General features: G+C 38.7%; 1 protein-coding gene and 1 pseudogene across 1 annotated transcript in view; one reads left to right on the top strand and one right to left on the bottom strand.

Moving 5' to 3' along the window:
- lin7a (lin-7 homolog A (C. elegans)) overlaps positions 1–15,069 on the top strand; it is a 49,709-nt gene that overhangs the window by 24,094 nt on the left and 10,546 nt on the right. Inside the window, exon 2 of the mRNA XM_028451247.1 lies at positions 61–179. Within this exon, the coding sequence (XP_028307048.1) occupies positions 61–179 (119 nt within the window). The remainder of the gene's footprint in view (positions 1–60; positions 180–15,069) is intronic.
- Positions 2,882–5,890, bottom strand: LOC114465910 (tripartite motif-containing protein 16-like; annotated as a pseudogene).

Here is a 15,069-nt window from a genome sequence, read left to right as displayed (position 1 = left end):
GACCCACTGGGAGACATGTGAACAATCCAGGGATTTAAACTGTTCCCTTCGCTTCTCCAGATGTTGCCAGAGCGATCGAGCTGCTGGAGAAGCTGCAGGAGTCCGGGGATGTTCCCGGCCACAAGCTGCAGTCCCTGAAGAAAGTCCTTCAGAGCGAGTTCTGCACGGCCATCAGAGAGGTGAGTCACCCACATGTTTCGAGACAACGGCTTTGATCTGAAGTTATTCAGGACAAATCTAAAGAGCGTTAGAACTGGTTAGATCAGCTGACTCGCCTTGAGATTTCATCTTTGCTCAGGCATGTTCAGGTGACGCTCTGAGAGCAAAACAGCAACAACAACAACATGTGGTTTCCTGTACCAAGAAGCTGGATTTCCTGTTATCATGCTAAGTTCTGGAATTCATTCTCGTAATAGAACAACGCCCAACAATGGGTGGGTCGTTCTCGTCACGCATTGCTGCGTGGATCTGATCTGACAGCTGACAGGAGAGAAAGAATATATATGGGTTAATGCAATTATTTTATTTACAGAACTCAGACTGTTGCTGTTTGTGGTACTCAATCAACTCCACTTATGATAAAAAAAAACGGGATGCCGCAGGGGTCTATCCTTGGACCATTGCTTTTTATCATTCTTCTCAACCAATAATTCAATGTCAAATGTTTTGCCCATGATTGCATTTTATTCCAGCTCAAGCCCTGACTCATCTAAAGACTGCTTTCAATTTCTCTACAATTATCTCTCCAAAGGTATAGATTAATCTTTAATTAAGAAAAAATCAAATACATGGTCTTTTCGTCTACCCTGTAATTATGACACACACATTACTTTCACATATTCTTACAAATACCTTTGCATCTGGCTTGATAACACTTTAAAGTTCAAAACTCACATTCAACAGAAATAAAATGAAAAATCAAACTTTGATATTTATACCAAATCAAACACTTGCAACAGTTAGGCACCTGTCAAGTTTTGGATTTGAAAATATGAGCCGTCCCACCACCCCAAACAAGCTCCAGTATCCCTTATATTTTAAGACAGGTGTACAATACATCTAAAGTACCCACTTGTCAACCTCTTACTAAATACCATTACATTTAGATTTGATTAGATACTTTATTAATCCCTTGGGAAGGTGCCACTTTTGGCTTTTTCTCCTCCAAGAGACAGCATGTGTGAGTGAATTCTGTAGTGTGGCTTGTTATGAGGAAGGTCTTGGTTAGGATACAGTCATTAATCCATCTAGCTGTGCTTTTCATGTTGTTCTGAGAAGTAAAAGCAGCGACTCCGAAAACACATTGTAGTTTTCTATATCGCCAAAATACAAAACTTATATATCTTGAATCTTGATATATTGCCCAGCCCTAATTCCTAAATTATACTACAGCCTAAATTAAAACATAAATGAGTATTTGAAGCACATTTGTTTATTTAATATACTTACAGTTCATATACAAGTCAACACACTGCATATTTACTGTTAATTTCACGTAGCTTGCTTTTGAGTTCGCTATTTACATTTTATTTTCATTACATATTTTCTTTTAATTTATCATCCTTTAACACTTTTTGAAAGGAGTGTATATTTGTGACGCTTGTGCTTGGCTGATTTTTAATGTTGACCTATGTCGTTCCTTCCCCTGTGGTAGACGCTAAAATCTCAGTTAGTAATCGTGTCCCATCCTGCTGTTCTTTAGGAAGGTAAACTCTCTTTTACAAGGTATTGACACAACTTCTTTGTTTTGTTTTGTTTTTTTGCCGTAAAGTCTTCTAACATCCATCCATCTCTCTTCTTAGTTGTTTCTGGGTTTGTTTTTTCTGTCTGCACTAATCTCGTGAGAACTGCCACCAAGGCCATTTCAGGTGGCAGTTCTCACGAGGCTAGTGACAACTTTCAGTTTAGAGAGGTAAAGGAATGTTTTTAATTTTATTTATTTATCTTTTCATTAATACTACATTATAATACGGGATAATACTAAGACGGGAAGATGGCGGGAAAGGGGGGTAAAATACGTGAGTTTTCCGGCCAAAACAGGATACTTGACAGGTATACCCCCGTCTATCCTAGTGCACTGCATCACTGCTTGTTGTATCAAGGAGTTGATATGTCCTCCCTACATCCCAGAAGAAATATTCACCTTATGTTATTCATCTACAAAGCACTTCTTAATAAACATCCAAATTACCTCACTTTTCTTCTGTCACAAAAACCAAACTACTTCACCACACAATCTGGCAACTATCTAATTTTAGACTTTCTATTCACACGCACAAACGTTGGTAGAACCGACTTACGTTACTATGCACCATTCAAATGGAATGAAATACAATCTGCTCTCAAACTTGAGTCACCCATTCCCTGTGTAGAGTTTAAGTCCTTATTATCTAATTATTATTCTGATTGTTGGAGCTGTCTCTGTTACAGTCATTTCGGTTTATTCTGTTTGCTGTCTATTCTGTTTGGTATCGGCTAATTGTAAATGTTTATTATTGCCAGATCTGTCTTGTACAACGTATCTTGATCTCAATGACTCTGGTAAAAAGAAAAAAAAAACATTAAATAAATGAATAAAATACAGTCAGCTGTTTCAAATACCGTACTACCAAGATGAAGTTACACTGCTAGTTGTTCAAACTTGAGATTGATCAGAGAGACAGAGTCAGAGGTTTAGCTTTCCTTGAATCAATCAATCGTTTAATAACAGACTTTAAACCAACAGAATAGGAATCAACAAGAATATCATGTCAATAGAAAAACAAGGCATTCATCTAGTACTGCTGTGGTCTGGAGAGAAGACCCTCTCTAATTGGACAAAGACTATTGTCTGAACCACAGGCCCAGGGTCCGTCACCTCCAGGCCTTGATCGTAGTCCTCCTCAGCATTTTATCCAGCAGTCGTTATCTTGTCCCTCCTTCTCCTTGGCATGGTTTCTTCTCTTCGGCCACCACCTAGGATGTGCGCTATGTTCTAAACCGTGCTACGCAAGAGATTCTGATTGTCAGAGTCAAAACATTTGGTCTGTCTCCCATCAAGGAGGAAGAGATAAAGATATACACACATTTTATCTGAGCCAGGCAGAAATAAAGTTGTTTATAGGCCTATGTAACATTGTTTTAATTAGAAGTCTAAACATGTAATTGTTTTATATGATAAGTATAAGTATTAGGAGAGAAGGCAAACTTTATTTATTCATATTTCTTCTGTCTTTAGTGATAAACTGAGCATCCCTGGGGTTGGCATATCTCACGTCTCGTTGCTTACGTACTTGTTTTGACGACGAGATTTGGTCGAAATCAGATGTTTTAAAACTTTTTGATCTTCTCCCAAAAATTAGGCGTAAAAAGTAAAAGTTGAAATGACTTCTGTCTAGGTCTAAACAATTTAATATAAGGAAATTGATAATGTCAAACAAAAAGAGAACATGTCAACTCATCCGATAAAAGTGATACAAGCAGAGTTTGCATCCTAAAAATGAAACCATATTTCTGAATGAACGTTGTGCTTTGATTCAACCGTAAACTGAAAGCAAAAATATTAATAGTGGATGTGAAACACATATAAACGACTAAAAGAACTATTGATAACAATTACTGCCCCTGACCAGCCTGTTGCTCTGGAGGTGATGTTTTGGATCTGCAAGAGCTGTTTTCTTCCTTACGTAGTTTTGAGATTGCCAACATTCAAACGGCCATAACTTCTTCAAATATTATTTCATTCATAAGTGTGTAACACTATGGAAAGCTTAGACTTTAGACTTAGATAACTCACTTGTTCATTTCTCTCTCATGGCGTGCACATTTATCCGGCTTAGTAGTATAGGCCCTTATTGATTACAGCTGGATCTTTTGGTGACAAAAACAGAAGCCGATGAATAAACAGAGGAATATTTTTTTACAGGTGACGCCTAAAAACCAGATTTGATGAGAATGAAAGAGATTTACTAAATGATCGTACAAAGCAGACAAACAGGTTTCCCTCACAAACCCCAGTCAAAGCATCTCTTAGTATGTTTATATTAAAGCATTTCTGTTAGTTTGCAGAGTTTAGCACTACCTCCAATATAAATAATACAAACTCCAGCGTGTAGAGGCTCAGTGAAGGTGGTGTTGACTCTGTGGAGGAGAGTCATTGTTTCAGAGACGCTGTAGAAGGACAGAATACCTGCTGTGTGATCCACGTACACTCCTATTCTGGAGGACTGAGGACCTGACACTGGAGACTTGATGTTGTTGTGATAAAATGTGTAACTGTTTGGAGAACAGAATAACATCCATGATTTGTTATTTAATCCAAATCCACATTCCCTCACTCTCCCTGCTCTGCTGATACTCTTGTATGCAAACGATACACCAACTCCTCCCCTCCCACCTCCACCTCCCAGTAACAACGACCAGTCAGACTCTCTCTGCTCAGGACCTGAGACCATTCAGTGAATCTGTCTGGATGATCAGGATGAGGTTGATCTTCTTCCGTTCTTGTTACTTTTCTGTTACTTTCTGATAGTCGGAGCCATCTGTGAGCTGTGTTTGGATCCAGAGTGATTTCCTGTGAATCCAGCTCTGGTCGTCGGCTCTGATGGTAAAACATCCACTCTCTCCACAGTGTGAGGGACTTTGGTCCAGTCCTCTATCAGGACTTTGTGGAGATGTTTTCTGAGCTCTGACAGGACATTGTCGAGATGTTCTCTGAGCACTGACATAACTTCTGTCACCTCCTCAAAGCAGCTTCCAGGACCTCTGTGGATGATGGAGGAGTGTGTGGACACACTGAGCGCTGACAGGGAGCTGTAGCTGAGGACAAACTGGATGTGATCCTCAGTGTGGGAGAGCTGCTGCAGCTCAGCGTCTCTTTTCTTCAGCTCACTGATCTCCTGCTCCAGCTTCTCCTGAAGCGCTCGGACTGCACTCACTTCAGTCTGCTGCTTGGATCGGACCTCCTTCTCCAGCTCAGAGGTTCTTCGATGGAGGAGACGGATCAGCTCAGTGAACATCTGCTCACTGTGCTCCACTGTCTGATCAGCAGAGAGGTTGATGGTCTTCTCCTGCTCTTTAAGCAGCTGCACATTTTTCTGTCTGTCCTGGATGTTCTTGTGGATGTCAGCTCGACTCTCCTGCAGCCCTCTCTGCCTTTCAGTCCTTTCTGCTGCAGCTGAGACTATGTTGTGGCCTTTATGTTCCTCTATGGAGCAGATAATACAGATAAACTGCTGATCAGTGTGGCAGAACAGCTTCATCACCTCATCATGACGACAGCAGATCATCTCCTGGAGATTCTTGAAGGGATCCACCACTGTGTGTCTCTTTAATGCAGCAGATTCATGATGAGGCTGAAGGTGTTTTTCACAATAAGAGGCCACACAGTTCAAACAGGATTTGAAGGCTCTCAGTTTCCTCCCAGTGCAAACAGCACAGGCCACGTCTTCAGCTGTAGCCAATATTTGATCGTCAGGATTATCTTGAAGTCTGTTCTGCTTCAGCTCCTCCACTAAATCAGCTAACATGATGTTTTTATTCAGGGCAGGTCTCTTTTTTAACCTTTTTCTGCACTGAGGACAACAATAGGTATTCTTCTTACGCTCTGCATCCCAGTGCTGGCTGATACACGTCCTGCAGTAGCTGTGTCCACAAGGAATGGTCACCGGCTCCTTCAAGAGTTCCAGACAGATGGAACAGGACATGGTTCCTGTCTGTAGCTCAGCTCCTTGCTGCTCCAATTCAACAGTCTGTCACTGTCACTCCCTGAAACCAGTCTGAGTGCAGAGTTACTTTATAGTGTGTGTCAGCGCTCAGCACTTCCTGGTTACACCCACGCACACACTGCAGGTATGAGGGAGGAACAAAGAGCTGTGAGCTCAGAGCCAAGTATTCCAGGAGGTGAACTGATTTGACAGATAATCATTTTAAAGTCTCTAATGAGAGAGTGTTTTAAGGTTTGAAGCTCACAAACTGTTGAAGACTGACTTTATGGTTGAAGAACCCCCGAAAATCTCCAAAATTAATTAAATACACTCAAACATCTGCACTGACATGAACAATCATATCACAACCCAAAGGGACATATGTACTTGGTGCCTGATGCAGATACTAAGGCAGACGCAAGGAATTAAGGCTGTGCAAGAACACGGCAGCAGACGTGACAACAGATGTAAGGCCAGGTGAAAGGATGGATACGGCAAAGGACAAAAAGACAGACGACCAGAAAGTCAAAAGGTCAAATGACAGAAAAAAAAGCAGCAAGTGAAAGGACCAATGAAGGACAGATATAGCAAAAGATTAAATAACAGAGTGATAGAAGAAACGACACAATGACAAATGCAGTAACACACAAAAGCACAGACGAATGGACTGACAACACATGCAGCAACAGAAAAGCGGACAGACGAAAGACAAAAAGAACACAGGCTGGGTTCATACCGGAGTAACATCTTACTGATGAATTCTGCAACAAACCCATTCACAGATTTATACATCAGCACAATAACTTTAAAGTCTATTCTGAGGCTGACTAGACTAATGTGCTCTGACCTTTTTGTTCTGGTTCAGACCGAAGCTGTAGCGTTCTGAACCAGCTATAGCTGGATTCCTGTGAGAAAACCATTACAATAGTTCAGTCTGCTGGAGATAAAAGTATTAGACCATGGCCCAGACCAGATGTCTGTACCACCTGAGGTGACCAAACAGGAGTAGTACTAAAATGTTCTTGGGGTCAAAATAAGTACAGTAGTCCCTCGTTTATCGCGGGGGTTACATTCTAAAAATAACCGGCAATAGGCGAAATCCGCGAAGTAGTCAGCTTTATCTTTTACAATATTATACATGTTTTACAATTGTAAAACCCTCACCACACACTTTATACACTTTTCTCAGACAGGAATTAACATTTCTCGCAAAGTTCAAACCTTCGTAGATTTTAAAACATAAACCTGTTTTCAAACATACAGCACTTCAGGGTCACACTGCTAGTGATCAGACATTGATGCCGAACGCATTCAGAGTCTTTGTTGACGCTGACATCAGGCCGTCAACACGGACACCGTTCTGTTCACCCATTCAACCATGGAGTAGAAGCTGTGTGTGACCACCTGGAGCTGTCTGACTCCAACTTCAACCATCTAGACTGACCGTTGCCTAGAATCAGAAAAGATAAGGATGATGTCCAGTCCCTTGTTCAGCTGATGGCGACCACTGTAACTGCAGCACCACCAGAAGTGGCCAAAGACCTTCTCAACGCCTACATGGTAGGAGAGTGGGCATATCAAGCTTTTAAGAGCAATCATCTGCACAGTTCCATGACACACTGACAAAGAACAAACTGCAAACCTTCTCTGATGTCAAAAAGAAGCCAAGCAGCCCAGGAGGTACTTCTAAAGGCTGACAGGAACCTATTTGGCCAGATGATCCTTGTTGTAAAGAGGATAAAGCTACAGATGAATGATGTCTTGGCTCATCCCCTGGAGCCTCTGCCAGGGGATGAGTGCTAATGCTAACCACTCCATATAAGGAATAGACCAAGTAAAAAGAACACGTCTAACTGTCACAAAGCCACAGAGAGCCACTGATTTGTTTATGGTCAGATTTAACACTTGTATGGAAGAATAAAAGCTAAACATAAATATTAACATAATAACTAATGTCACTATTCATTCATCCATGTTTACAAGGTGTTGACGAGATGTTCATCAAAGATGCAGAATGAGTCAACAGAGGTACAGACACAGGGATCCATTTCAGGAACATTTAACCATGGGCACAGCATCCAGTTGTGGAGAAAGCTACTCTGCATCCTTCCAACAAGACAAAGCTCATCAAGTTCCAGGTAGATGAATGGAAGGGGCCACTAGAAGGGGGAAGCTCAAGGACAAGGTGCTGTATGTCACATGTGAACAGCTCTGCTTCAAGGTCACCAAACAGCAGTGGAAAGAGGCTGCAGAGCTTCAGTCCTCACAGGAAGAAGAAGATACTCAACTGCTGCTCCATGCTGTTTATGAAACAAAATCTGGCTACAAGTCCGTCGTCATAACTGCTGAGGATACAGACGTCATGGTCCAGTGTCTGGGTATGTGCAGCAACATCTCATGTCTCATCATGTAACAGAAGCGTGGAACAAAGAACCGGATTAGGTTCCTTGACATGACCAAACTAAGCCTTGTACTGGGAGTTAGTTTCTGTCCTTGCGAGGACTGCCTCTTCATGCATGCCTTGCGTACCAACTACCAAGCTGCAATCTGGAGGAGAAGTCTGCAGAGCCAGTCCTTTGTTCCAAGCCCAGAGGACTGTGTCTGAACAACAGATAATGATGCAAGCTTGCTGTCGACTGGATGCTTGGCTCATCTGCACCAGATGTTGTTCTCCAGTTACTTGCTTGAGAACAAGTATGTGCGCTTGCTCATGCCAACTTCCTCACTGTACTTGCCTCAACAGTGGCCTGAAGTGAATGGAAATGGTCAGGTTACAAACATGCAAGAACCAGGCCAACGAGGAAAAGCCAATACCACTACTGTCAGACTCTGAGTTTGATACAGATTATCTACAGTAACTTGCCATAATAATATGAACAGGTCTACGGTAGGCCTAATAACACTGTAATTGGCATTACAGACTATTTGTTTTTACATGAACAACTTGTGAAAATGAGCAGAATGACATATTGTGCTCAATTATTGTATTTGCATTGCTTGAAATAAAGGTGACTTTTACTGCAGGAATTTATTGAAGTTTTGCCATCACCTCTATTAAGCTGGCAGTCTGCAATGGCTATCACAACAAAACATAAACTACAGCATAGATTTAAAAACTCATCCCAAGTGGTACTTATATCCCAGATCTGGGCTCATGGTCTACATGGACAAGCTTCTCCTGATCTTTCTGGGTCATGAAACCTTTCACTCTAGAGATGTTCTTGAGGTGGTAGAAGGCTGTTTGTATAATTGGTTTGATCTGACTGCTGAATGTTAGATCTGAGTCAATCAAAGCACCAAGGTTTCAATCTTGATCTTTAGCTTTTAAAGATGGAGACTTAGGGTACTCGCTGACCAAAGACAATCACCTCTATCTTGTCATGAATTAGCTGAAGGAAAAAAAAAGTTCACTTTTTCTAAGCCTTTATGGGACCGCAATCATCTGGGTTCAGTGATAGATAGGGGAGTGGTGGCCTAGTGGTTAAGGACGCTGGGCTTGTAATCGGAGGGTTGCCAATTCAAGCCTCACCTGGGCCATCACTGTGGGATGTTGAGCAAGTCCCTTAACCCTGAACTGCTCCCCAGGCAGCCGCAAAAATGGCTGCCCACTGCTCCTCAGGGATGGGTTAAATGCAGAGGACAAATTCCATGTATGTAACAACATTACATGGCCAATTAAAGGCGAAAGCCTTTTGTAGACATTTCCTAAAATAAGCATATAAAAGCTAAACAGAAAGAGTCCAAGAACAGAGCCCTGAGGAACCCCACAGTACATTGTTAATCTGTCTTAATTCTAAGTTTCCAATGCCACACATTGATGGATTTAGCTGCTGAATGGTTTCCTCTATTGTTGAAAGGTTTAATGCTATCACCCAGTGTTTACATGAACCTGAACCAAAACAACACACTTCAGGAAACAGCTGTGGTTTCATTTTTACTGTTTGTACCATGTGGTGGGCATAGTTTACAGCCCTGTCAGAAAATAATCACCAGATATCACCACTTGCACTAACACAAACATTCAAAGCAATCATTAATGGCCTGTACTATGAAGCTGGATAAATATATCTGGGATATCTCTCCTGTAGCGTCACTTAACCAAATATTTGCCATTTGCTTAAGTGTCGGTCAGTCAGTCCATCAGACAAAAGTCTATGTCCAATATGTCCAAAGAATACAAAAAAGGACAAAGGGATAAGTCTTAACTTATATTTATCATCATGAATGCACCATGTAGGATAATTAGCAGAACTTCAGCTAAAAACAAACACAAGTTGTTGCTGTCGGCATTTGGAATCAGGATTAAGGCTCACTGCTATTTGATATTCGGGCTAACAACGAGAAATGACTGATTGTGTTTCTGTGAATACACCTCAGGCTAAGATAAAAGAAACATTTTAGAGATTCATGTGCATCATAAATCATCGACTACACCTTAATGGAACTGTCAGACATGTTTGCTCCGTCATTTCGCTGCAGGCAGAAAGCAGCAAAACTGGATGTTTGACTGCAGGAGACAACGTTCTTAAAGAATCCCTGGAATGGGAAACATCATGAGCGTTTCATCAGGCTTTGATTAGCTGGTTAGAGTACATTTTAATCAGGCACATCTATGGAAAATCTGATCCACCACCTGAAACCTTTTCTCTGCCACACAGGCTGATAAGCACTGACTGAATGGCTGTCCTTGATGACACTTTGTCAGGCTAAAAGACATTTTAGAATCAGGAAAAGTGATGACAGACACCACAATGGTAAAAAAAAAAACACAAACTCTGCTGCAACCTGATCGTAAACAAATGTGAATCTGCATTTTGAGACAAAGAGTGGAGCTGATCTGCATAATGAGGAGGGCTTTGCTTCAAAGAGACGATGTCATTGAACCTCTCACCAATGACCTGATCATACGTTGTTCCACAACAAACAATAAAATGCCCTAAAGTCTCATTAATTAGATTTATTTTGCTCTCTTTGTGGGTGCAGCTCTGAATGGCGTATTTCTTATGTACAGTAGCTCATGTATTTTCATAGACTCATGGCTTAAGTATTTTTGCAGTTATTGTTTAAAAGGTTTTGCAGTCATGGTGCGACTATTGCAGCTTAGTCATGATTTAAATATCTTTACAAATTCATGGTTTGAATTTAGCAGGGTCATGACGTGAGCATTTCTGCTGAGTCATGGTGTGATTATTTTCACCTTTTTGCAGAGTCATTGTTGAAATATTTTTACAGAGTTATGGTAAAAATATTTTGTGCAGACTCATGGTGTGGGTATTGCTGCTTAGTCATGGTTTAAGTAGCTTTACAGATTCATGGTTCAAGTATAATTTTGCAGGGTCATGGTGTGAATATTTCTCCAGAGTGGTTCAGGTATTTTCATGGAGTCGTGGTTCAAGTAATTTTGCAAAGTCATGGTGTGAGTATTTTTCACATTTCACTGAGTCATTGTTTAAAAACTTTTACAGTCATGGTATAAGTATTTTAGCAGAGTATTGTTGCTTAGTCATGGTTTAAGTGTCTTTACAGATTCGTGGTTTGAGTACAATTTTGTAGGGTCATGGTGTGAATATTTCTGCAGAGTGACTCGGGTATTTTCATGGAGTCGTGGTTCAATATTTTTGCAGTCATGGTGTGAGTATTGTGAGACCATGTTGAGAACCACTGACCATCTCATCTCTCTGAGGTGGTTTCACTTCCTCATTGAAGGAGCTGTGAAGGTGACGTCCTCGTGTAGAACCTGTTTTAGTGAATATTATGAGCTTGTTTCCAGAACCTTGCAACAGATCAGTGGTTCCCAAACTTCTCACAGTTCCGTAGCTCTTCAGACATTTAACCTGAAGCCATGTACCCCCTATGGGTGACCCCATGTGGAGTCGCCTGGAATTCAAAGGAGGTCCCCTGAAATGTATAGTAATTTACATAATAATAATAATAATAATAATAATAATAAAATACTGATTAATAGTGTATTTTCTGTTTAATGTTTATGGGGTAAAATCAAATAAAATGTAAAATTTGACATATGTTTATTGTAAATTGATACATTGTTCAATAAAAAGGCCCTTGAAAGAAAGAAAAATGTATTTTTTAAAGATTTTAATTATTATTCTTTTTCAAATTTGAACACCACTCCCACAATAATTTTAAATAACTGTATTCTATGCTTTCTCTTTCCTAAATATAAATCTAGTTCAAATAAAATGCATCTTGTGACTTTGTGCACTAATTCTGACAACAACAAACATGATCAAAAGCTGATTCTAGAAAGAAAGAAAAAGTCTCTGGAGTTGCTAAAAAAATATGTGACATTAAAATGGGGTCACGACTGTAAAAACCCCACTTTGGGAACCCAGGAGATAGATCATATGAGACCAGAGTGTAAACACATCGTTCCCAGTGCTTTCCAGGTTTGATGATCCAGCAGCAGCGTCTCCTGCTGGCTCTGGGTTTTTAACGTTTTTATTGCATCGCAGTAAAAAAAAGCTCCAGGGGGGAAATAACAGATTTTCTCAGCACTGACTTTCCTTGATGCTCTGTTTAACGACGGTTTATGTTTCTGTTACCGAGACGACGCCCAACTCATACCTAGTGAATGTATTGCTTTGATATGTTTAGTTTTCTAATTGCCTTTCAGGCTGCGTATTTCAAAAGCTTTCCTAATAATTAATAATAAACCAAATGTTCAGCTTTAGATGATCAATAAAACTCTTGTTAGTAATTTGTAGTTATTAATAATGTTGTTGTCACGTTAGTTCTACTCTTTGTTTTTGCTCACATAGAGTTTACAGTGAAATAGTGTTTCAATCTGAGGTTTTAGTGCTTAGTTTCATGTCATCCATTTTTGTTGTTTTTACAGTTTTTTTTTTTAGTATTTTTATTGTCGTTTCATATTTAGGTGATCAAATTTGTGTAATTGTATTGTCCTTTGGAAATTTCATGTTATTTTTTGTGTTTTTGGAGTCTTTATTTAGTTTTTTTTTCTTTTTTCATTATTCATTTTTGTTGTTTTAGAGTCTTTTTTGTGTATGTTGTTTTTTATTTTAGTTTTGTGCATTTTTGTCATTTTGTGTATTATTGTCGTTATGTGTTTTTAAAGTCATTCTTGTGTTTTTTTTTTCTTCCTGTTTTGTATTTTTCTGTCATTTTGTGAGTCTTTTGAGTCCTTTTTTGTATTTTAATTTTAATTTTGTGTGTTTTTGGAGTCATTTCTTTGGATTTTTGTTGTTATTTTGTCCTCTTTTCTGTTATTTTGTGTTTTTGAAGTCATTTTGTGTATTTACTTTAGACAGTGTGACCTCAGGGCTGCACTTTTCTCATATCTAACCTGTAGTAATGTACCGGTACACCTACACTTATTAAAAACAAGTCATATCTGTACTAAAGGGTTATCTTTTATGTAAGCACCTTGTATCGTGTGATATTTGATTTTCCAGCTCGGTGGAGTTTTTCCATTAGCGTGGATGAATGCGGTTCATATATATATTAAAAAACTTGTGTTAATCCGTCTTGATGGCTTTACTTTCACATCACATTAAGATGAAAGGTGTTGTTAATTTGTGGTTCGTGTGCAGAGGTGTTTTAAAGTCCTTCAAAGCAGGCTCACACCTATTTTTACCCTCCATTCATTTCATCTCTCAGGTTCCATGGTTACAACCAGCATCTGATTTATGGCCCAAGGCATCCGTCGCTGTTCTATCCTCATTAGGTGCTGCTGCTGCAGCTGCTGCAGCTCAGCAAAGATAAGCACACATATGGAAGGAAAGGAGGCATCGCAGACAAGTTGTGGGGTCGATTCCTTCAGGAGACCTAGATCGTTAGAGTCTTTAGAAAAAAAAAATGTGTGTTTTCGTTGTCGCTTAGTGTGTCATTTTGTATATTTTTGGTGTCGTTTTATATATATATATATATATACAGTTAATTTTTGAACAATTGTAGTCATCTTGTGTGTTGTTGGAATAAATTTGTATATTTTTAAAATATTAAATATTTTAAATATTCATTTTTTTGTCATTCTTTGTGATTTTGTGTTTTCTGGAGACATTTATGTGTATTTTTGGTGTAATTTAGTGTATTTTTTGGTTGTCTTTTTAATATTTGTAGTTGTCTTGTGTGTTGTTGGAGTAAATTTGGATATTAATTGTGTCAAATGTTTGTTTTTTGGTGTCATTCTTCGTTTTCAGTATTTTTCAGTGAACTTTTTATATTTGGAGTCGTCTTGTTTGTTGTTGGAGTAAATTTGTATATTTTTTGTGTCACATTTGTTTTTGTGTAATTTCTTTGTGATCATGTGTATTTTTGGTGTTGTTTTGTTGCGTGTGTGTGTCTGAGTGTCTCTTACCTGCTTTTATAAATTAAAACCAAAGGCTGAGGCTTAGAATTAACTCCCTCTATCTATTATAGTTAAGAATAAAGCTAATATTAGACTTCAGGGCTGTAATGTTATCTTTAAAATGTGGTTATTAAAGTGAGCTCAGCTCTTAAATAGTCTCAGTTATTGTACGAGGATCTGGATCTGATGTCAAGGTGAGTTCAGGGTCAGAGGTTAAAGGTTCAGGTTGAGTTCAGAAGGGTTAGTGTTAAGGGTACTAGTAGAGGTTTGGTTATGGGTGTTAGTGGGTTAAGGTCAGCATTTAGTGTGAGGTTAGGGATTGATTTAGAACAGAGATTAATAACTTTTAGCACAGCGAGCATTAGAAAAATTACCAATTTGTATGTCTTTATGTGTCATTTTTGTTGTTCCTCAGTGTATTTTCTGTCACTTTGTCTGTTTTTGTTGTCATATATATATATATATATATATATATATATATATATATATTTTTTTTTTTTACAGTTGTTTTTGTGGTTATTCAGTGTATTTTTCTGTCACTTTGTCTGTTTTTGTTGACATATATATATATATATATATATATATATATATATATATATATATATATATATATTTTTTTTTTTTTTTTTTTTTTTCTTTTTTTACAGTTGTTTTTGTGGTTATTCAGTGTATTTTTCTGTCATTTTGTGTAGTTTTGTTGTCCTTTTGGTAATTTTTCTCAAATATTTATGTGATTTTGTTGCTATTTTGTGTATTTTTTGTGTTGTTTTGTATATTTTTCAGTTTGTTTTTGTATATTTGTATTTGTCTTGTGTGGTTAAATAAATTTGTACATTTTCGGCACCAAATTTTGTTTTTTTTTTCTCATTCTGTGTGATTTATTTGTGATTTTGGAGTCATTTTATATATTTTTCCATTTATAGTCATCTTATGAGTTGCAGTACATTTTGAAATCTTTGCTATCCTTCTGTATCTTAGTGTATAAAGTGTGGACTCAGCTAAAATGACTCCGTGTCTGTCTAGAAACACATTACGCCCCCGTCACCTCAGGGTGAA

Source organism: Gouania willdenowi, chromosome 6 (genome assembly GCF_900634775.1).
Source record: "Gouania willdenowi chromosome 6, fGouWil2.1, whole genome shotgun sequence".
Taxonomy (NCBI): Eukaryota; Metazoa; Chordata; class Actinopteri; order Blenniiformes; family Gobiesocidae; genus Gouania; species Gouania willdenowi.
Note: the sequence above shows the minus strand (reverse complement) of the source record. Positions and strands in the feature narration are given on the sequence as shown.